Source organism: Haplochromis burtoni, unplaced genomic scaffold (assembly GCF_018398535.1).
Source record: "Haplochromis burtoni strain Fernald_Lab_line unplaced genomic scaffold, NCSU_Asbu1 Contig_217, whole genome shotgun sequence".
In the NCBI taxonomy this organism is placed as follows: domain Eukaryota; kingdom Metazoa; phylum Chordata; class Actinopteri; order Cichliformes; family Cichlidae; genus Haplochromis; species Haplochromis burtoni.
In genome coordinates, this window is record NW_024582578.1 from 412665 (window position 1) to 434383 (window position 21719).

At 39.6% G+C, this 21719-nt stretch overlaps 2 protein-coding genes across 3 annotated transcripts in view; both read left to right on the forward strand.

The window, feature by feature from the left end:
• LOC102303996 (diacylglycerol kinase theta) overlaps nt 1–8124 on the forward strand; it is a 31755-nt gene extending 23631 nt beyond the window's left edge. For both annotated transcript variants that reach the window (XM_005937051.3, XM_005937052.3), the window contains exons 19-23: nt 677–777; nt 984–1130; nt 1210–1321; nt 1401–1553; nt 3813–8124. In XM_005937051.3, the coding sequence (XP_005937113.1) occupies nt 677–777; nt 984–1130; nt 1210–1321; nt 1401–1553; nt 3813–3911 (612 nt within the window). In that variant the 3' untranslated portion in view covers nt 3912–8124. The remainder of the gene's footprint in view (nt 1–676; nt 778–983; nt 1131–1209; nt 1322–1400; nt 1554–3812) is intronic.
• Nucleotides 8125–13694: 5570 nt separating this feature from the next.
• nfkb1 (nuclear factor of kappa light polypeptide gene enhancer in B-cells 1) overlaps nt 13695–21719 on the forward strand; it is a 29034-nt gene continuing 21009 nt past the window's right edge. The window contains exons 1-4 of the mRNA XM_014338335.2: nt 13695–14006; nt 17598–17644; nt 19057–19147; nt 21424–21464. Of these exons, the coding sequence (XP_014193821.1) occupies nt 17606–17644; nt 19057–19147; nt 21424–21464 (171 nt within the window). The 5' untranslated portion in view covers nt 13695–14006; nt 17598–17605. The remainder of the gene's footprint in view (nt 14007–17597; nt 17645–19056; nt 19148–21423; nt 21465–21719) is intronic.

A 21719-nucleotide genomic window follows, 5' to 3' on the forward strand; every position in this document is an offset into this window, starting at 1 on the left:
TCTGGTCATTCTCCTGATGCCAGAAGTGAAGTACAAGCTTGTTGTTGCCATTTGATTCAGTTTCAGCTGCTCACAACTTTCCTTTCATACAGAACAGAAAGGATCTGGACTTCCTGGGAGTTTTGTTCATGTTAATTTGTTCCAGCTATCAGCTGAACTTTGGAGGGAGGTGGTTTTTCTCCTGGTGTGTAGAGGGGCTATGATGTCATCCAAAAACACTCCACTGATGTTTTTGCACAGCTGATGCCAGAGCGAGTTAGGAAAAACCCATAAACCCAAACAAACCGTTTGTTAATTTTAAGGATATCTATGAACTCCACAAGCTACGGTAGTTTCCGCCACCAAGGTGGAGCCCAATGGTGGTCGATGATTGTTTGACAACAAGATTATGCACAAATTTCACAGAACCCGAAGGGAGGTGGACAGGACACCTCCCTTCAAAGTAAAAATGTAACAAGCCGTTAAATTTTGGGATCACTTTAGAGAAAAAGTGAAATAAATCATGTTAGCCTCGGTGGAGATCTCGGTTCTCTGGGTATCCCTGTAGTTCTTTTTGTTTTCACAAGTTGGGGTTGGTTTAACTTCGCTCAGGTTGTGGATGTTTCCGTTTTTTATACAGATGCTGTGGTGGAAAAAATGGATAAAAGTATCATGGAAGTATCTGTCTTTCCCTCAGATTGTCCAGATGAACAACTACTTTGGTCTCGGTATCGACGCGGAGCTCAGCCTCGACTTCCACCTGGCTCGAGAGGACGAACCCGACAAATTCACCAGCAGGTGAAAATTTATGAGAGAGCCAGAATTTTGTGGTCGATTGTAATTTCCTATTAAAGTTGACGCTTTATGAATAAGAGTTACGATTGTTTTCTAGTTGACATCTAGTGGCCATCAGTGGTATTGCACTTTACAGAAAGTACTGGTGCGTGTTTCTGACAGTGAAGACCACGTTTCCCATCAGCCCTTTTGCTTCCTGTCTTCCACAGGTTTCATAACAAAGGTGTGTATGTGAAGGTAGGCCTGCAGAAGATCAGTCACACCAGGAGTCTCCACAAAGAGCTGCAGCTTCACGTGGACGGGCAGGAAGTCCCATTACCCAACATAGAGGGGCTAATCTTCCTCAATATACCCAGGTAACACACACACACACACACACACACACACACACACACACACACAGTCTTGACCTCACGTTCATCTTCTTGTGTGTAGTTGGGGTTCAGGTGCTGATCTCTGGGGGTCAGAGGTCGACAGTCGCTATGAGAAACCCAGCATCGATGACGGCCTGTTGGAGGTGGTTGGGGTCACAGGGGTCGTCCACATGGTGAGACAATTTAGAGTGAAGAAGTACAGACTGGTTTTATCCAGAGGGTTTACCACACTGTGTGCGTGTGTGTGCGCAGGGCCAGGTGCAGAGTGGTTTCCGTTCTGGGATTCGCATTGCTCAAGGGAACTACATCAGGCTGACATTGAGGAAACCGATACCAGTCCAGGTGGATGGAGAACCGTGGATCCAGCCGCCGGGACACATCATCATCTCTGCTGCTGGACCAAAGGTACACTCCGTTTGTCCCTGCACGGCTTCCGTAGTGTTGGTTTTTTTTACTTTAGTGAGTGTTTTTTTCCATTTTTATAGAAAATAACATTTGAACATAAGACAACAGAAGAAGGACCGACCAAACAAAACAACAGAAGGGGGATTAGGCCATCTAGGTAGAAGTTTGACATACACAAAGTTACAAGTTGAAAATTATGTACAACTCAGATACATATTATTACCAGAGGTAATACAAAGGAATACCACAAGGCTCTAGAGTAATTTCTCAGTAAGAAAACGTTTACATTTCTTCCAGTATTTTTCACATTTTTCTGAGGACAGTCTCAAGGAGGTTAGTCGCTCCATAACGTGAATTTCGTGTGTTATTTCTGTCCAGTCCGAAACAGTTGGAGGTTCCCCATTCAACCACTTGCGTATTATAGCTTTTTTTTGCTGGCTGCCTGTAATATCTGTAGCAGGTATCTGTCCTGTTTCTTCAATCCAATTGTTATGTTGCCTAAGTAAATGACACTGAAGCTCCCCTCCACCTGTAACCCAGTTATCTGCTTGGTTCTTTCAACCACTTCTGTCCAGTAGGGGGAGATTTTAGGACATTCCCAAAAAATATGGAAGTGGCCTACTGAAGTATATCCACATTACCTCCAACATTTACTATGTTCAGCATTTTTACTTCGGAGTTCTTTAATCTTAGGGGTGATTTAAAAAGAAAAAAGAAAAAAAAGAGAAGCTCTGAGTATTTTTCCAAGCCATGAATCGGAGCTTGAAGTAGTGGCTTTGGTTTCACATATATTAGACCAATCTTCTTCAGATAGGTTTATTCTGCCTCTTTCTCCCATCTGAGTTTAATGTAAGTGGTAGAGTTTCCTTTCTATCTGTAGTATTGAGTAGGTCATAGAGATTTGTTTTTTTGTCAGTTTCCCTTTACATGCATCTATAAAAATTTGAACTAAAGGCTTTCTCTCCTTGGACACAATAGCTGTATTAAAGTGATGTCTTAATTGGAGATATCTAAAGAAGTCACCCCTCTCCAGGTTGTTACTGTCTGACATTGTTGAAAGGTATTTAAATCTTTTTCAGATGATATTTTCCAATATGCAGTAATGCCAAAGTTGCACCAATATTTAAACCTACTATCAATTTTTGCAGGGGTGAATTCTGTGTCATATGCTGGCCAGTGTAGTATTCTTGCATCACTTTCAAACATTTTGTCTCTAAGTAACCTGAGTCAGATCCTCAGTGGTACTTTTATGCAGTTTGATACTTTGCAATAATGGTTTATCCCCGAGAATAGCCCGGAGAGGAACATTCCGTAGTGTTTGAATGTTTTTGCTTTGATGTCTCTTTACTGAAAGAAAACAAACTTTTCTCGTTGTACTACGTATTTTAGTTTATTCAGGAAGTTTGAGGCATGCACTCTTTGGTCTTTCGTAGTTAATTCAAAATAAAAAGCAGCTGGTTCTTTGACTTTTGTTTCTAAATTCACAAACTGAAATTGAAAACCGTGACTTCTGGAGTCATCCTGTTCCTCAGTGTTTACAATCACACCAGGGAAATCGTAGCCGGAGACTGTGGCACAACCAAAATTATTGTGACCGCGTGCAAAGAACTCACGATCTCGTCGCCTTTGAAATGGTTGCTTCAAAGACGGGGATCAGGTCTGCAGCTAGTCGCAGTCAGTTGAAAACTTGAAATCATCAAGATGGCAATGAAACAGCAATTAGACAGAGTTATCTCTTATCTGCTATCAGTCTGTGATTGGATGGGGTGAAGTTGGCAATTACATGCAATCTTTTTGTGAAAATACAGCGATTATTGTGATAATCGGCAAAAACTGCAAATTAAACTGCAGAAATTAACTTAAACTATTAAGTCCAGACAGATCCTCATGGATGCTAATGATTAATTCATGTGGTCTCCTACAGTTTGCATAGAAGTTACTACTCTCCCGGTGGTACTTAAACTATTAAAAGTGTGATGCGAATGGGAAACGGGGAATGTCTTCAACGTAAAAGTAGAACCTTTTGTAACATGTTAAGTTCTATGGTAAAGAGCAACTTTACTTTGGAGGTGATCTTTACAGTTGTATTTCCTGTAGTTTATCTTTACATGTAGCTTGTTATATAGTATGTATACACCTGTAGATGATCTGTGTTTTAGTTTGGAGCCATTTTGGCTCCTTGAATATGTTTGTGTGAGGAAAAAAACTTTGTTTGGGGGTTTTTAGGGTTACACTTCTGTTGTCTTCTGCTGTTTGTAGGTTCGGATGCTGAGGAAGTCCAAGCAGAAGCAGAAGAAGTCATCAGCTAACATGAGGGACGGACACTCGGATAGTCCTTCTTCCAGAGATGGACACTGACCCGATCACCCGATAATGGCCATCCTGCCTGTTATCTGCCTCCTGCTACTGCACATGGGTAACCGTTTTGGTGCCAGCAGCCAGCTGTGAATTCACTCATGTAGTTTTGCAGCGACACTAATGGGCCGCAGACGGACCACAGACTCGTGGACGTTTACCGTCTTGCAAAGTGGGAGAAAGTCATGGATCACTTGGGATTGCATTTCATGCCTACTGTCCAGGCACCGACCATTTACAGAAATCACAGTAACCGTGGTTAATAATTCCACTCCTAACTTTTTTACTTAACAGTAAATAATTCACAGCAAGATGTCTGCATAGACTGCAAAATAAATTGTGTTGAATTTTGACCATTTCTCAGTATGAATAAGCTCTGCGCTGGAAAAAGAAATCTAAACAAGTATTTAAAGTGTCTGTCCGGACGTGACTGTATATGTGCAGTAAGTAGCAGTACTCAGTGTCAGCTGATATATTATATAATAACTTTAGTCGTGAAAAATAATGTGCAGCTATAGAATAATTATGACCTCAGTGTTGTTCTGTTTGTCATCAGAAAATATGAAGAAAGCGGATGCTGAAGACAGCGACGGGCAGTTTTTTTTTTTTAAAAAGCTGTTACTACATAATGTTTCTCGAAAGCAGTAATTTCCTGGGAGGCCCCACTACCCTTCTTCTTCTTCTTTTTCTTGATTTCTTGTGTGAAATCCTTTAGTAATATTTACACACAGTGTAGAAATTTTACACTATTGAGCGTAATTAAAGTCAGATCAGGGTGAGCTATGCTAAGCAGGGTTAGCTGGAAAGAAGAACTGTTTATTTTTGACGCTCACACAGATTAGTCTTGCAGTAAAGCTTGTCTTACATAGAAATGTGTTTACTGGAAAATATAAAACAAGAGAAACTCCAAGATAATTTAGAATAATTTTAAAAAATACCAAAGGCCACCTAATAATTTAGTTTCAATCAGCAGAAGAATATATATATATATATATATATGTACAGTATAACATACAAGTGCAGATTTCTTATAAGAACTACAGAACATCCAGTTAGGATAGCATTAAAGAGACAAACATTTTTCTGACAGGAGCCTGTTTTGATATTTTTGATGTTTTAATTTTTTACGTTTTTTAATTTTTATTTTACAGAAGTGTGTGATGGCACTTGTTCAAGTCCTCAGGTTATTTGAGATACTGAGAAACAACCCAAACAGTGGCCATTTAAATCAATTTAATTTTGAAAATTGTGTACCAGATACGAAAATTAGCCTAATAACACTCCTGTAGCAGTTAGTAACTGTGCCAGCTTGTTAGCTAGTTTTTTTTTTAGTCAGTTGTGTGCATTAAGGCACATTGAAAGTATGTTTATTAAACAGGATTTTTGCTTTTGTTCATTAAGTTAATTTGCAGCTAAACAAAACACAAACATCTTGAAGATTCAAACTAAGTGAATGGTTACTTAGCTAGCACTAATCTTTACTTTTGGCTAGTGTAAAAACGTGACTAATATTTTGTAACCTGAAAATGATTCATTTGAGTCCGTTTTTAAAATGCAGAGGTCAAAACCACTTAGTTATTTTAAATTTTTAGACATTAGAAAATTAACTCACTGTGTGCCATTTTAGTTACAGTTGCCAGCAATTATCTAGAAGACCTGTTACATTAGAAGAGCTTACTTCTAAGCTAGTTTTCTCAATTTAAGATAGTAAAATTATTAGCTTAGCAGGCTAGTTAGCTACTTTAAAAAAAGTAAGCTATTCAAAGATTGAATTTGTTCATTGTCCATATCAGGAACTAAAAACTGAAATAAAACTCTGTTTTCATTTCCTGAAAATTGAAAAGAAATGTAGCTAGGTAATGTAAGCTTAAAATATTAGCTAGGGTAACTAGCTATAACAGAACTTTGCTATGTGTAATAGTAATATTAGGCTACTTATTTTATAAGTCAAATTGAGGGTTTCAGTTAAACTAGCCTAGATACTATATTGTTAAGCAAGCTTATAAAGATAGCATATACAAATGAAATAACAAATTCAATTCGTCTGAATGTTACTGAAATAGAAAAGGTAAAAAGGTCAGTGGTAAATGTAACCAATGAGGTCAGGTATAAAGTAATTCAAATATTGTATAAGAGGTGTGTTGACCTTGCACAACGATCTAATAAATCGAAATATTTCATTTTCAGTACCACTTTGTAGATGATGCCTTCGTCCGATCTAAATTCTGTATTGCTGAATTTATCCAAAAATCCCAACTTAATCTAAACCAGACCTAAAACAACAGAGCCAGCAGAGTCCAACCTTAACTTTTATCTCCCCCTTTTTGCTGAGTCCTGCTCTTTAACCATAAAGGAAGGACTCAAAGTTGAGCTCCATTTGCCATTTTAAAGACTCTGAGAGAAGGGACTTAATGAAAGGGGCACTTTGTTCATATTCCCAGAGTATGAAGTAGCTCAAAACTTTGAAATAGACTAAAGATCCTATGCTGAAGGTTCCAGCTCTTGATGTAGCCTCAAAAACATTCAATAACTGTACTTTGGCTGTAACTTGTACACTTAAAATCAACGTGTGCTTAATAGATTTATTTTCATGTTATTTGGTGCTAGAAGATAAAATATGTATAGTTGTTCTGTGCTTGGTTTGAGATTCGAGGATGTTGTTTTTATTTTCTAAACCTTAAAATGAAGTTTATGAAATCTGACTAATGAAGGTGAAATACCTCTCGATGGCTTCATTCAACCCTTTTCTGCAGTCGCTCTTTTGGCCAGTTTCCACCATTCTACTGTTTTACATGTTACCCGTTTTTTCGTTTTTCTGTCTCATATGCAAAGTTTCTGCATTTCAGTGTTGTTAGATATTCATGTTAAATATCTCCAAAACTGAAATACTGAATTTCTATTCAAGTCAGTTTTATTTGTATAGCACCAAATCACAACAGCCACTGCCTCACAGCTAAACATATGTAAAAGTGATTGGAAAAATTAGCATTTGTATGCCTGAATTTTTTTTTCTTTATCAGTTAACCCGTGCATGGCTACAAAGTACAGCCTGAAAGCTCTATTAGCTGCCCCTTGGTAGGCCTCCTTAAAGTGGCCAATCAAGAGGAAGTGGCTTTTTAGCTCCTCTGGAGTCTCAGAATAAAATTATAGAGTTTGGAAATAAGCAGAATAGGTCTCCTCTGATAACATCACATGTGGTTAGTATATAAAGATAAATTAGTTGTTGTAAATGTTGAAAACCTACCAAATTATGATTTATAACTCTTTAAATTTCACATTTCCTGGTTTCCCAGACTCATCATCCACAAGTGAACCAGACATCAGCTTGTAATAAAAAGAAAATGAAGGGTTGGAAGACACTTTCATACACAGCAACATTTCATTTTGGTTCACCTATTCTAGAGAAACAAACTGCAGAACCTGGTGGACACACCAGGAGGCGCTGCAGAAAAAGGATTAATAATGAACAACAGCGAGGGTTTCTGGCTTTAAACAGAGGTGCAAGTCGACCTCTGATTGAAGTGCGTTCAGGCAGGTTGTGTTTTCCTACACTTGATGCTGTGTATCTACTGGCAGTAGGATGTAGCTGTGTAACTGTACACTTATGAAGTACTGTCAGAGTGTTTGTTACATGAAGTACTGTAGCTTTGTTCCATGTAGAGCTGCGTTTTTGTGCTTTTACAGCAGCGTTTGAGCTCGTCTTCACTGATGACGATGAGTAAAACTGCTGCAGTCACACCTTTGAAACACTGCATACACCCACCAGTCCTAATGTGTTACCACGTTCTTCTGGTCAGTGAGTCCTCTGTGTTAACTTTTCGTTAAAGGTGGTTGATTCTGTTTTAGTGTCTCCGCAGTGGGCAGGAAGTGTAACTTCTCTGCAAAAGAACTACACCAGAATTCATCCTTAAAATGGATTCACAGTTTGAAAGAGATCAAAACCAGAAGACTTGTTTTCAAAATTGATGATAAATATGTTTAATTCTGCTGATGAGCAGAAGAATGTCTCGCACATGTTTTGTTTTGAGTAAAGAGTTATGGAATAGCATTGGACCAAACCACTGTGAGGCCATGGGGGGGTCTATAGTTATATAGCTATATAGTTACAGTTACAGCGAAGCATTGAGAACAATGGGAGTGACTATCTGGATGTGACGACACTTTTGAGAAGGGCCTGGTCTCCACCGCCCCCTTCGGCCACACCCTGTCTCCTTTATAAACAGTTCATCGGCATTGTTTCACCTGTTTGGTCTTAAAGAAGGTCCCAGCTGAAAGGCATGCAGAGATTTTGGGTCACTTTCTCACATTTCTGGGGAAGCCTTCATTCATTTTTGCCACGCTGTAATTCGCACCGTGCCATACGAGTCTTTCTGTTGTGTCAAACCTCGCCGCTTTGACTTTCTGCTTCTCTGCATCCGCCGTGCCTCCGTTGTAGTGTCCAAAGTATCAGACACCAGGCCGAGGTCGGCGTGGCCTTCGCGCCTCGACGCCCTGAGTGCGCTGATGTTTAACGTGTGTGTTTCCTGCTGGTGCAGTGGTGTGTTCACTTCTGAGCTGATGTGCCTCCAGTTTTCTGTTGCTGTAATTCTCTCTGAATAGATGATTTGTCTATTTTTGCAGACAGAAGCTGTTTTTTTAAGTTTTAACTGTAAATTATAAATTGCACTAATTGTTTTACAGATGCTCTTAGATGTGACGTTCAGGTTATTATGAATGTTGTCATAACTAAAGCTAATTGTCTAGCATATATATAATATATATATATATAAATATTATTAATATATATATATATATAATATATTATATATATAATATATATTATATATATATATATATATATATTAATATATATTTATTAGTTTAAATTATGTGTCTAATTGTAATAAACTAAAGACCGACTAAGAACTAAGCTTTGGTGGTTTGTCTGGTATTTGAAGAAGAAAACTGTGAATAAGAACCTGCTGATTTTGTTCCACAGAGTTCACACTTTAAAGATTAATAATAATAATACATTTTATTTAAAAATAGCGCCTTTCAAAGCACCCAAGGACACTGTACAACAGATAAAAACACAGAAACTGGAAATATACACAATAATAAGAATAACAGATAAAGTTAGAGCATACAGAGGTTTAAACATAAGCAATTTTAAACAGATGAGTTTTGAGGGTGGACTTAAAAAGAGGGAATGAACTAATATTTCTGAGGTCGGGGGGTAAGGAATTCCAAAGTCGAGGGGCAGAGCAACTAAAAGCCCTGCCCCCCATTGTAATCAGACAAGCGGAAGGAACAGAGAGAGAAAGAGAAGATGAAGATCTGAGGCACCGGGATGGGAAGTTCATCTGTACTAAATCGGAGAGGTATGGTGGAGAGAGAGAATGAATAGCCTTAAATGTATAGAGGATTATTTTTAAATGGATGCGAAATTTAACCGGGAGCCAGTGAAGCTGCTTCAGGATTGGGGAGATGTGGTGGGTAGAGGAAGTCCTAGTAATAATACGGGCAGCAGAGTTCTGGACACGTTGGAGCTTGTTAATAGATTTTTGTGTAAGGCCAAATAATAGTGAGTTACAGTCGTCAATTCGAGAGATAACAAGATTATGGACGAGAATGGCAGTGGCATGAGGAGTAATAACACAACAGAAGACCATTTGTGATTCTCCAGGCACAGGTAAATATGAAAATCAGGGAAATTAACATTTTAAAATATCTTTGAATTTTGAGATATTTTGAGCAGAACCAGGCTCAGGGAGAAGGAAGGAAAGGAAGGTCTATTAACACATAGTGAGTGAAGAAGAAGCACTCAATGCATCATGGGAATCCCCAGCAACCTACACCTATTGCACCATAATTAAAGGAGGATTCAGGGTCACCTGACCCAGCCCTAACTATATGCTTTAGCAAAAAGAAAAGTTTGAAGCCTAATCTTAAAAGTAGAGATAGTGTCTGTCTCCTGAATCCAAACTGAATATTTGAATCCTGCATCTAAACCCATGAATATTCAGTTTCACATTCCATTAAATGGTTTGATGTCTGTTTCTTATATAATGCTCCATTCTCGTCTGATGGAGCATTCTAGTCACATATTCTAGTCGAGCTAGAAAAGCACGTGATCATTTAATCATTAGAAAGAGTAAATGTGACGATTAGCATTAGCATTCATTTTGTAAATCAATTTTTGCTTTTTCATGTCACCATCCACCTTTGAAATAAGAGGCCACGCCTCTAATAATGCAAACTTTAAACCTTAATAAAAAAAACATTCCACCTCATACAGGTGTTAAGAAGGCAGAAATTATCTACAGACCCCAAAACAGTTTATGTATCAAGCTGTAAACGTGTTTATTTCTGCTGTAAATTTGAAGATTTTTAACATGGGAGTCTATGGGGACTGACTCACTGCCGGAGCCTCTGCTGGACATTAAAGGAACTGCAGCTTTTCTCTGTTTCTTTTTGGTTTTTTTACATTTGGCGCTCTAGTTTTGGCTTCATTAGTTGACGCTTGTATTTCATGTGTGCTGGTGTCAGAGCGGCAACTGTGGTGATGCTTTGCCTGACCAGCAGGGGGCAGGTGGCGAACAACTCATCAAAGATGGCCTGCGAGGGAAACGATTGCTCACTCTGCACTTCTACTTCTCACCCCACATTATGAAGATTTTAATAACAAGCCAAGCATGAAATCAGCACCACAGTTCATGAAAACAGTGCAAGTATATTAACACGAGTAAGCTGCGGTCGTTTCGCTTGTGTACTAATACACGATGTTTAAAAGTTGGAAAAGATCTCCTGTAAGAGTATTTATACTAATACACGTGCACTCCAATTTATGTAAAACTAAATGTAGGAATGACAATATCTTTGTTGATTTGTACTTATGCATTCTATACTATAAGTCATACTTTATACTATACTTTATACCTTGTTCTATATTGGTCATTAGTCATATTTTGATAGATTTGTGTAACTTTACTTAAATAGAAAGTATACTTTGAGTACTTCTAGAATGTGGTATTGCTCATACACATGAACCTTTTATAAAATTACCAGTTTCAGTATATTTCTACACTGAATGTGTTATTGCTAATACTAGTAGGTATTGTTACCCTGTAATAGAGTATTCCTTCACAGTATCATTACAAATCTACATTGATAGTTTTTTTTTATTTAAATAAAACTTCAAAAGCATGATTTATAACAGAACCTTTACTACGATTTTAAAAGTCTTACTTAACACTTTTTTCAGAATAAGGTGTTACCAGTACTGTGGTAAATTTGTATACTTTAAATGCACAGCAAAGCTTGTGTTCATGAGTGTGATGAGACAAAGTTCTTCTAGAGGAAAGTCCCTGTACTCTGTCTCTTTTTAGGAACACCTCTGGGCACTTGTTTGATTTATTTTGAAGCGTTTTTTAACCTGATTTGAATTTCTTTGGTTTCTGGAACATCAAACTTAGAACAACTCAGAGATTTTGCCCCTAGATAAGTTTTTTTTTTCCCGCCCTCAAAGTTATACTTTTACCATCTTTGCCACAGAATTCTCTCTAAAGTTTTATTTCTAATATGTGTTTAAAAATATATGTTTATATGCTTATCTGTGTTTCTTCACTAGGGTACTTTTAATTTGTTACCATTTGCTACTGTGCTTGTACACTTTACCTGTTTCTTTGAATTTTTTACACCTGCTGTGGTTTTGTTCATTTGTACCTGAGTATTTATGGTGTCATTACTAATACTTTGGCCATTTTTGTACTTTAATAGGAGGGTTTTTACCTGTAATGAAGTAGTTTTAGTAATAAACACACTGCTTTTACCTTTTTTTTTCTTTTTTTTTAAAGACGAGCTAAAACCGAACTTTAATTTTTTCTATACTTACGAAAACTATTGGATGGATATTTTTTATTTATTTTTTTGGATGGACTTTTCAAAGTCCAGCCATCTCGGCAATACCTGTGGGCACCTATTTGGGAAGTTATCTCGAAGTGTTATATAAGTTTATATTTATTTGTCTCTGGGAAAGAAAAACACAGAAATAAAATTCAGATTTTGCCTAAAACCACATTTTAAAAAGCTTTCTTTCTCCCCTGTAAATTACTTTTCTGCCATCTCTGCTTTTACAGAATTCTTTTTTTATACATATATATCTGGTAATGCTAATATGTCCCTATAGGGTTTCTGTACTCCTACTTGCACTTCACACTGAGGTACTTCTTACGCAGTAGAAATGAGCTTCATTCAAGGGGTGCCAGGACTCTCTCAGAGCCTGCAGAGCTCAGTCTTTCGTAGGAGAGAGGAGGCCCTACTCCACCATATCAACTGCTAGCAAACCATCTGAGGAGGTAAAGCAGAGCTCCACTAAAATGGTGTATAGTGGAGGTGGGGTCCTGCTGACTTCAACTAAGGATACAGTCTGGTGGTGGGAGGCAGCCTTCGAGGATCTGCTCAATCCCACTGACATGTCTTCCGTAGAGGAAGCAAATTTGGTGACGAGGGGAACGACTCGTCCATCACTGGACCAGTTCTTTATCCTCGAAGATACTTGAGGGCGTTTGTCCAACCGGTCTACATGTGCTTTGTGGACTTGGACAAATCATTCGACCATGTCCTTGCAGGAGTCAGAGCTGTATGGCCTGTTTTTATGAACCATTCTGTTCCTGTATGAGCCACGTACAACCACATTGCTGGTAATAAGTCGGACTCCTCCTGAGCGGGTGTTGTCACAGATTCAGTTCATAGTTTTTATGGACAGAAGTGAAACACGACAAAGGAGAATCGGCACCTCCAAGTCCAAGAGCATGGTTCTCAGCAGGAAAAGGGTGGAGTGCCCATTCTGGGTTAGAGACCCAAGTGGAGAACTTTAAGTGCCTCAAGGTGTTGTTCACAAGTGAGAGGAGGGTGGAGCGGGAAATGTCTGTGATGTGGACTCTGGTTTGTACTGGTTTGTCATGCAAAAGAGAGATCTGAGTGTAATGCCCATTTACGTTCTTACTTTCACCTATGGTCACAATCTCTGTGTAGTGACTGGAAAAATGAGATGGGAGAAATGGGGCTTTCTCCAAATGCTGGCTGGGCTCTCCCTTAGAGATTAGGAGTTCAGCCATTTTGAAGGGACTCAGAGTAGAGCCAGCTCAGGTGATTCAGGTATCTGATTCTGAGGCCCTGGGATAGGTCCAGGACACACTGGTGAGATTATGTCTCTCGGCTTACCTGGTAACGGCTCGGCGTTCCCTCGGATGAGCGATAGGTGACTACAGAGGGAGGTCTGGGCTTCTCTGCTCAGACTGCTGCCCCTGGTATTTTCTTGTACCTTTCCTTAAGTACAGCATTTATAACTAAAGACGATCTAGATAGAAGTCCCTGCTCATAGTTGCCGAATCAGCTCGAAGAATGAAATAAATTAATTGTAATTCCAATTATTTCTGAGATGTAAAACTTAAAAAAAAAAAAAGTTTTTACTGTTATTATTGTTGTTATTACAAAAGATCCCTAGAAGTTATACTTGTACCACCGTCTGTCCTGTAGCAAAACCTTTCTCATGTGTCTCAAGGCTAATCCGTCTGTATGGAGTTGGAGTACTTTTGTAATGTATTACTGTGGTATTTCTAATGCAGGACTGAATTATTACTAACCTATGTGTGTAACTTGAGCTGTTACTGTGTATTTCAACGCGTTTTGCTTTGTCTGGGCTCAGTTCCTCTTTTGAGGTGAAACAGGAGGACTCGGTTTCTGATTCATATTCTTCAGACTGTGTTTTCTTCTCGAAGTGAGACCTCGTGGTTTTCCCCGCTCTCTGCCTCGTTTGGACGTCACAGGGAATTTCCAGTGGGGAAGGAAATCAAGTCAACTTTATTTCAACTGACAATCGTCAGTCAGTGTCACCTGCGGGACTGCTGTCGCTCCCTCTGGATTATAATCCCACTCGGATTAAAATTGTTCATTAAAGTTGTTAAAGTGTAATGACGCGCCCGTGTCGCGTCATGACGTACTCCGGGTAAAGTGGATGGATCGGTAGCTCAGCATGGCGCAGTGATGTGCACAAGTGAAGCGAACTGAGGAGGACTGTCACTCAAAGAGAACTCTTCACCTGACCGACCGAAACAGGTAACAGCCTGGTTAACTAACCAGCTAACTAAACTAACCAGCCAGCTGCACGTTTCCATTCATAATCACAACTTCAGCGGGACCCGTTACAACTCTTTGGCAGCTGGCTTTGTTTTGCTGCTTACTTCCTCATTAGCCAGGTAACTGTTAGGACCCCGGGCCAAACTCCATGTTAAAAACGGCAAGCTTTTATTTTCTGTAATGTCAGTAGCCTCGGGAATATTTCACGTCACCGTCAAAGTGCATTACGTGTTTGTAACACCCACCAGCTAATTCGGCCACGATTAATCAAAAATCAAAATCTCGGGTTAGTGAAAGTTTGAACTTTAATCCAACTTTTAATCTCGTTTAACTCGCTCTGGTCTTTGGTAGCCAAAGGGCAGAATGGTTAAACTGACAAAATAATTAAAACGACATTTTTATTTACACTGAACTGCTGTGTGGATTTTAGACTTGCCGAACACATGACTGGGGTCGGCTGATTCTGGTATCTATTCATTTATATCGCAATGTTCAGTGTACCGAAGTGAAGAGCGAAGGACGGTGTAACTGGCAGATTTTAATACGAAGTTTTGTGTTACGCTCTCCGCATACGGAACCTACGAGGCTAGCTCCCGGGCAGCCAGGACAGGCAGCGGTTAGCGAGGACGGGGCTCGCTTTGACTTGAAGCCCGAGATTAGACCCGAGCTGCACTGAGGTCGGTGCTGTGGAAGCGCCGGCCAACAGCCTGCCTGCTTTAACTTTAGCCACATGAACAACAACAACAACAACAACCCGGAGGAGCTAATTAGCTGTTAGCCGCAGAGCTAACGTAGATCACACAGGCACGCTCGTGAGAACGAGGACGAGCGATGCTGCTGACAGGTAACAAGTGTCAGCGATCAATAATCAGTAGTTATTATCGGGTTTAAACGACTGTGTATTACAAACTGTGTATCACCGAAGGTTAAATATATATTTATATATATAATAAACAAAGAGTGAATTCCGAGAACAGAAAACTCAGTTCACAAGGTATAAAATTAATAAACTGACAATAAAAAACGACAACAGCCAAAAAACATTTAATAAGATGGCCAAAAAAGAGGCAAATTTATGAAAGACCTGCAGATTCACGAGAAAAATGTGCACTTCGCAAATCCAATTTTTGAGGAAAAGGATAAAAATTGATAAATATAAGGAGAAAACCCAGGTAAACTCACGAGAAACACGTGCACAAGCGCAAGAAAGCAAAAATGAGGAAACCTTCAAAGGTGCTCAAATTTCAATAATCGTTGAGGAAGTTAGTTGCTGGAGACACCTGGCCTACTTCTGCAGGTTAGTTCTGGAGGTCTCACAGTGTGATGAACTGAGATGGAAGTGTTTCCCTCCATAGTCACCTTTTTAAAAGTCAGCAGGTAAATTTCTCAACGGGACTAAAGCCCGAGTGTTTACTGCCGTCATGTCAACTGTTTACATTTAGTTTTTTGCCTGCATGTTTCACAGCTTGCTCAGCAAAGTTTGTGCTCTTGAATTAACAACCTTAATACATATTCCTCATTCTAATGCAATAAGGACTGTCTCCATGTTTTTCTTTTCTGCTTCTTTTTCTTCTTCTTTTTTGGTACAAGAATTTCCAAATTCCCTGAAATACTCTAATACATAGGTGTCAAACTCTGGCCCACGGGCCAAATTTGGCCCACAGCCTAATTACATTTGGCCCGCGAAGCCATACCAAATTACTATCAGAGCTGGCCTACTGGTATTATACAGCTAATATATATATTGTTTAGTATTAAGCTTTGCTTGTTCCATATTCAGTTTTTCAGCAAAACGTGTTTGAGTCCATAAGAAAAGATTCATTCTTATATCTGGAGGAATAAATATAATTCAATAAATATTAACGTTAGCCCGCGACTTTGTTCCAGTTTTGAATTTTGGCCCACTGTGTATTTGAGTTTGTCACCCCTGCTCTAATACAAGACCAAAGCCGTCTTACCAGCTTAAATACTATGATATTAGCTCTTTATTACTCCTTATAAAGGACTTATCAAAGCCTTATTTAGCATGACTGAAACAGCAAACAAAAAAGTGCCAGTGGTGTGTCCCCATTGTGAAGTGAGGTGCAGTTTCTAACAGATTCACTGGTAGTTTGACGCTCATTAATCCACACAGCTCCAAAATAATGATAACAGCCACTGAGTTCCAGTTAAAAATAACAACTGCATGCTTGTTTAAGCATCTAAAAACTGTCAGGTGAAACCTGTGCAGCAGGTTTATACCTCCCACCACCAAACCAGCCCCCCCCCCCAGCTCCTGTCCAACAGCATGCCTTCAAAGACCATTTACTGTGTGATCGGGCTGTTGTGTGGTTTCTGGGCTGCAGTGAAAGCAGCTTAGGTGTTAAGTGAAGGAGGAAGTGACATACAAGCGAAATGGCCTTCACTCTAATATCGGTCGAAAGACTGCATTAAGACACACAAAAAGGCAACTTTTATAAAGGCCTCTAGGTCAGGCCTCTCTTAGTCAGGGGTGGGCAACTCCACGCCTCAAGGGCCGGTGTCCTGCAGGTTTTAGATCTCACATTGGGTCAACTTACCTGAATCAAATGATTAGTTCATCACCAGGCCTCTGGAGAACTTCAAGACATGCTGAGGAGGTAATTTAGCAATTTAATTCAGCTGTGTTGGTTTAAGACACATCTGCCCACCCCTGCTCTTAAGTGGTCAGGTATAAAATGCAGTTTTTAAGAACCAGTTCGTTTACCATTTACAGGCCTATATGCATCATGAAAAGGGATGCACCAGTTCAACTTTCAACGCCATTCATCGGTACGCTAACATCAGGTTGAGCCTTAATGTTGCTTCTCTAACTTTCTAAAATAAAATATGCCAAAAAAGAAAAGAAAAGAAAAATACATTTACAAATGTATTCTGTATTTGAGCTGAGTGTGAGAGTCTTTACTGCTGGTACTCCTCCTGTCCCTGCTCTCAGTCTCGCTGTGGGTGCACCTCCTCACACACGGAGTGTAGCACACAGAGAAACAGGAGAAGAGAAATAGTATTATAATGCCACTGTTCTGTCACTGCAAGTGCACAAAGGCTTCCCAACATGTGGGAAAACGTAACGAGAGAGAGGATGGAAAAAGCTGTCGGCAGTTTCTGGCTAAATTAAAAACTTTAGCAAATGTTCAAAGTAACTGCTGACCTCTAAAAAGGCCTTTAACCCTCAAATAAACGGTCAATAAAGTTGCTGTCAGTCAATTTTCTGTTGCTAAAATAAGAGATTAACCATTAATTGTTGCAGTTCTGCAGTTTTTAATGGTCGCTTTGAAAAAAGAAAGTTGTGAATGAAGTAGTTGTAACAGAAAGTAGAGTATTTAGAGAGTAAGTCACTTTACTCATATAGAATTCTAATTCAAGGTGAAGACGGTTGTGTAGAGGAGTGCAAATAAAAAGCCTCAGTTATAATTAAACGTGTTGTGATGAGCAGAAAACATAAAAATAAGAAGAATGAACAGAGCACTTTTGTCATTCTGGTCTCTTACTCATAATAATAATCGCTGATGTCACTCCGTGGGTTTAACTGACGTGTTGCTCGACCTTTTGCAGACGCCACCATGGCCGGAGACGACCACTACCTACACACTCCCAACCAGGTAAACTCACCTGGGCTCAGCCTCCATGTTTTTTTATAATGTCCAGCTTATAGTCTCATTTACTGATTTTAAGTCGTGTTTGACCCAATATGATGATGATTTGGTAAATTATGCTCCTTTTGTAGTCAGAAAGGGAGACAAAGCAAGGGCTGTTTTAGGATGTCATTGACAAAATGATGACGAAAAAAGCAGCAGGTTCCAAAAACATGACTTTAATAACCAGTGGGAGATGTCACAGTTTCTGCAGGCTGACAAATAACAGCCCATATTTCTGCTCTGAAGGAGACAATCTCCCCCCTTTTTAAACCCTTTGAAATACTTGGATCTATACCAGTATCAAGGTATCACAACCTTTTTAGAAAAGCGGAATTACAGTGGGAAGTGCTCACATGTGTGCATGTAAATGAGACAGTATCAATATCGATCCTCAACATTAGGAAACTGTGCTGCTATTTTTGTTCCTTGTTCCTCGTGAACGGAGCCATAAAAAAGGCTCTTTGAGTCACTTCTGTCCAACATCATGCAGATTATTGAAGAACGTGATTGGCCAGCAGCTTTGTTGTTTGATTACCTGTGCTGATCATCGAGTCTAGTGCACTAATACTTTCTATTGCTGTGTTAGACACAAATGTAATGTGATTACAGTAACTCATTTCTTTGGAACATTTTCCACGCAGCACTTTTCAGTTGTTCTTTAGCTTTTTTTGATCATTACTGTTTCTGTGGTTCTCCTCTGATCTTCTTCTGATCTTTTCCTTCCTGGTTGTCATCTTCAACTCCTTCCTCCTCTCCAGCTTCATCTTCCTTGTATTTCTTGGTCTCTGTATAGCTCTTATTGATTATATTCTTCATCTGCGTGATCTTCTTCTCGATGTTCGTCTACATCGTCGCCCTCTTCTTGTTATTTCCTATTCTTCTTTTTCTTCTTGGCCTTAATCTTCTTGAACAGCTTCATCTTCTGCTTGTCGGTCTTTGTCTTCCTCGTGGTCTTATACCTGTTCTTCCTTGTCTTGATCTGTCTCTTCTTCTTGATTTGCTTGTATATTCCTGATCTATGTCAGTGCTTTCTTTTCCTTCTTTGTCTTCTTCTTCTCGTCCTTCTTATTGATCTTCCTCCTTGGTTGTGGTTCCTTTGTGGCACCGATTCATGCAGACTCTTTGAACAGACGATGCTGGGGTATCTCTTCTGCTTGAACCCTAAGAAGCACTGATGTGGGGCTCTGATCCGAGCTGCTGTAAATAACTGTCCTGTTCTCGCTAATGGACTGTTGTTTCTTTGGTATAACATGAATTATTGCAGTTAACATCACTCAAGCTGCACACATGTGAAGAACAAGAACTAAATAATAATAATGTCTTCCTGTGTTTATTTAAGTCTAAAGTCAGACTTTGTGTTTTTGTCTTTACTGCAGATGTTTGATAACATCATGATGGACCCGTCATGGGAGTTTCCACATTTTGCGATGCCTCAGACGTCTCTGCGGACAGGTGAGAGTCCTGCAGGTGTGTCCCACACCATCAGCTTTATCTTTAAACTGGGTGTCTTTGGGTTTCAGACTGCTGGTCCAACAATAAGACGTCATGTAGTACTTTCCTGTTGGCTTGATTTGACCTCTGTACTTTGAGTTTATTTACTTTGAATGTGTTGTGTTGTTTTTATCTGGATTTCCCCTTTGTTTCTGAACAATAGTATAATTTCTGAAGAAAAAAAAGAGCAGCCATGGGTGGCATTAATCATCTCTTAAACTTGTCATTTTGAGATGACGGCTTAATCTTCGTGCATAAAAATACCACACTGTCACGCAACCATCACGCCTGTCTCTCCTGCCGTCCCCACAAAAGCTGTCAGGCCTTTTGTTTTCAGACGGTTTCCTTTGGTCTCACTCACTCCGCCATCCTGAGGTTATTACTGTGTGGTTAGCATGAAATAAAAAACACGCAGGTGGAGATAAAGTATCTGCTGCCCCATTTGTGTAATTGTGTTGAGCTCATACTTTACATACTCGAGCCTGATTGAAAAGCAGTTTAGTTCTTTTCCTGTTGCAGTGTTTGCTTCCTGACACTCGTCGTTTGGTTGACTGTGGTCGTTATATCCACGCGTATCATTGTTGTTTAGGTAATACTCAAAATTTAAAGGGACCCACTAAGACTTATGTCACTGGTATTCCCTGTAAAAAAAACTATTTACCAAAAAACCCCCAACAATAAATTTCATGTGTGATTTGGTTTAAAGTTCCAGGAAAAGTCAGACAAATGGACTTTGACTTGGACTGTTACGTCAGACAATGAGAGCTTTATATGGACCGTTACGGCATGAATGAAGCCTTTGTTCAGACAGAAGCTGAAGGCTCTATAACATGTGTGAAAGAAACATTAAAACCACACACAGGTTGAACAGATGCCGCTGGGGAGGAAAAACTTCCGAAACTCCACTTTCTTTTTGCAAAAGTGAATTTCTGTTGAGGGGGAAAAAATGAAGGTAAAGTGAAAGAGGAGTTTCATGACGTGTCCTCTGTGGTGGCTGTGGGACGGCAGCTCAGCTCTCACTTCCCTTTAATATCAACACATCGTTTCTCTGAGTAGAGACAGAGGTGTAGCTCGCATGGGGAAACTGGCTCCTCTTTACATTTACATGTGGCTACAGTGGTACGCAGAAAGTGGCGATTACAGCATTTCTTCTTTTAACGTGTGGAAAAATACAACCGGTCTCTCCTGCACATATGGATGGTAGAGGAAACGCAACAAGGGCGACATTCCACAGTTCATATTTCATGTGAGACAACATTTCACCGACATTAAACAGAATCTCACATGACGGGAAACCTGACATGAAACACAATATGTCGCAAAAGACATTAAACATAACGTGACATTTTAGAAAATGTGTCATCAAACAAAACTGAATGAAAGATGACATAAATCTCAACGTTTTAGAAAATCGATATTGCGCAAGATGCCCGCGTTACGAGTTTTACAAACGACAATTCAGGAAAGGATCACCGCAAAAGACATTTCAGGTGGCACGAAATTCCAATCGAAGCGCAGACACTCGAAACACTGTCGCGTACAGATTTCTTGAAAGCCGTTTTACAGGATGTTGATAGCAAATGAGACGAGATTTCAGGGAAGATGTTTTACATTCTCCTACTTATCAGATGCATATTTTAAGAAAAACTGATGACATTTCAAAAAACACAACAGAAAAAAACATAAAACATTTCTGAAAAGAGAGTTTAGAAAAAAACGAGACGCCACTACAGGCGATGACCTCACACAAAACATTTCTTATTGCACATCAAAAAAGTTTGAAGTTAAAAAGGAGCTCAAACTGAAATGTTGGTTAAACACTCTTTACGGTCTACTTATCAGCAATAATGACATAGTTGTAATAATTTTTAAACCGTGGAAACCTCAAACCGTGGAAGGGAGTTCCCCTCACTGTGTCACAGTGCTGCTCACAGGAGATTGTTGGGGTTCTCCCTCTAATATTGATGGTCTGCAGCTCAAAGAGTCTTATCACTGAAACTGAATAGGATTGGTTAGAGCACTGCTGGTCAGCAGATGGTTGTCAAACCAGAGACCAGACCCAGGGTGAGGGGTGACAGATACCCCAGGGAAACTTTGTGTAGAGAAAAGCGTAGCTCGGTCTTTATTTCATGTGTGAGATATCTCAGTTCTCTGACACCTCTGAAACCCCAAAACGAATTTTCAAAGAAACAAATCAGCTGTATGAGAAGGTGTTTGAATCTGAGTCTGAATCTGAGTCTTTGTGGTTTCAGTGGACGGACCGTTCCTGCAGATCGTGGAGCAGCCCAAACAGGTAACACTCACCTCTCCTGTCTTATCAGAGACGACTGACCGCTGGGTTTAGTTTATTTTTAAATTGGTTTTATTTAGAATTAAAAAAGGGAAATGACTTAGTACAGGATGTTTGGCTGTTTAAGTCACACCTGTAACTACTGCTGTTTTCTTTTCCTGTCTTTTGTTGCTGATGGTCACGCTGACTGTAACGGCACTCTGACCGTGTTCTGATGTCACTTCCTTTAATGCAGCGGTCCTCAACCCCTGGGCCACG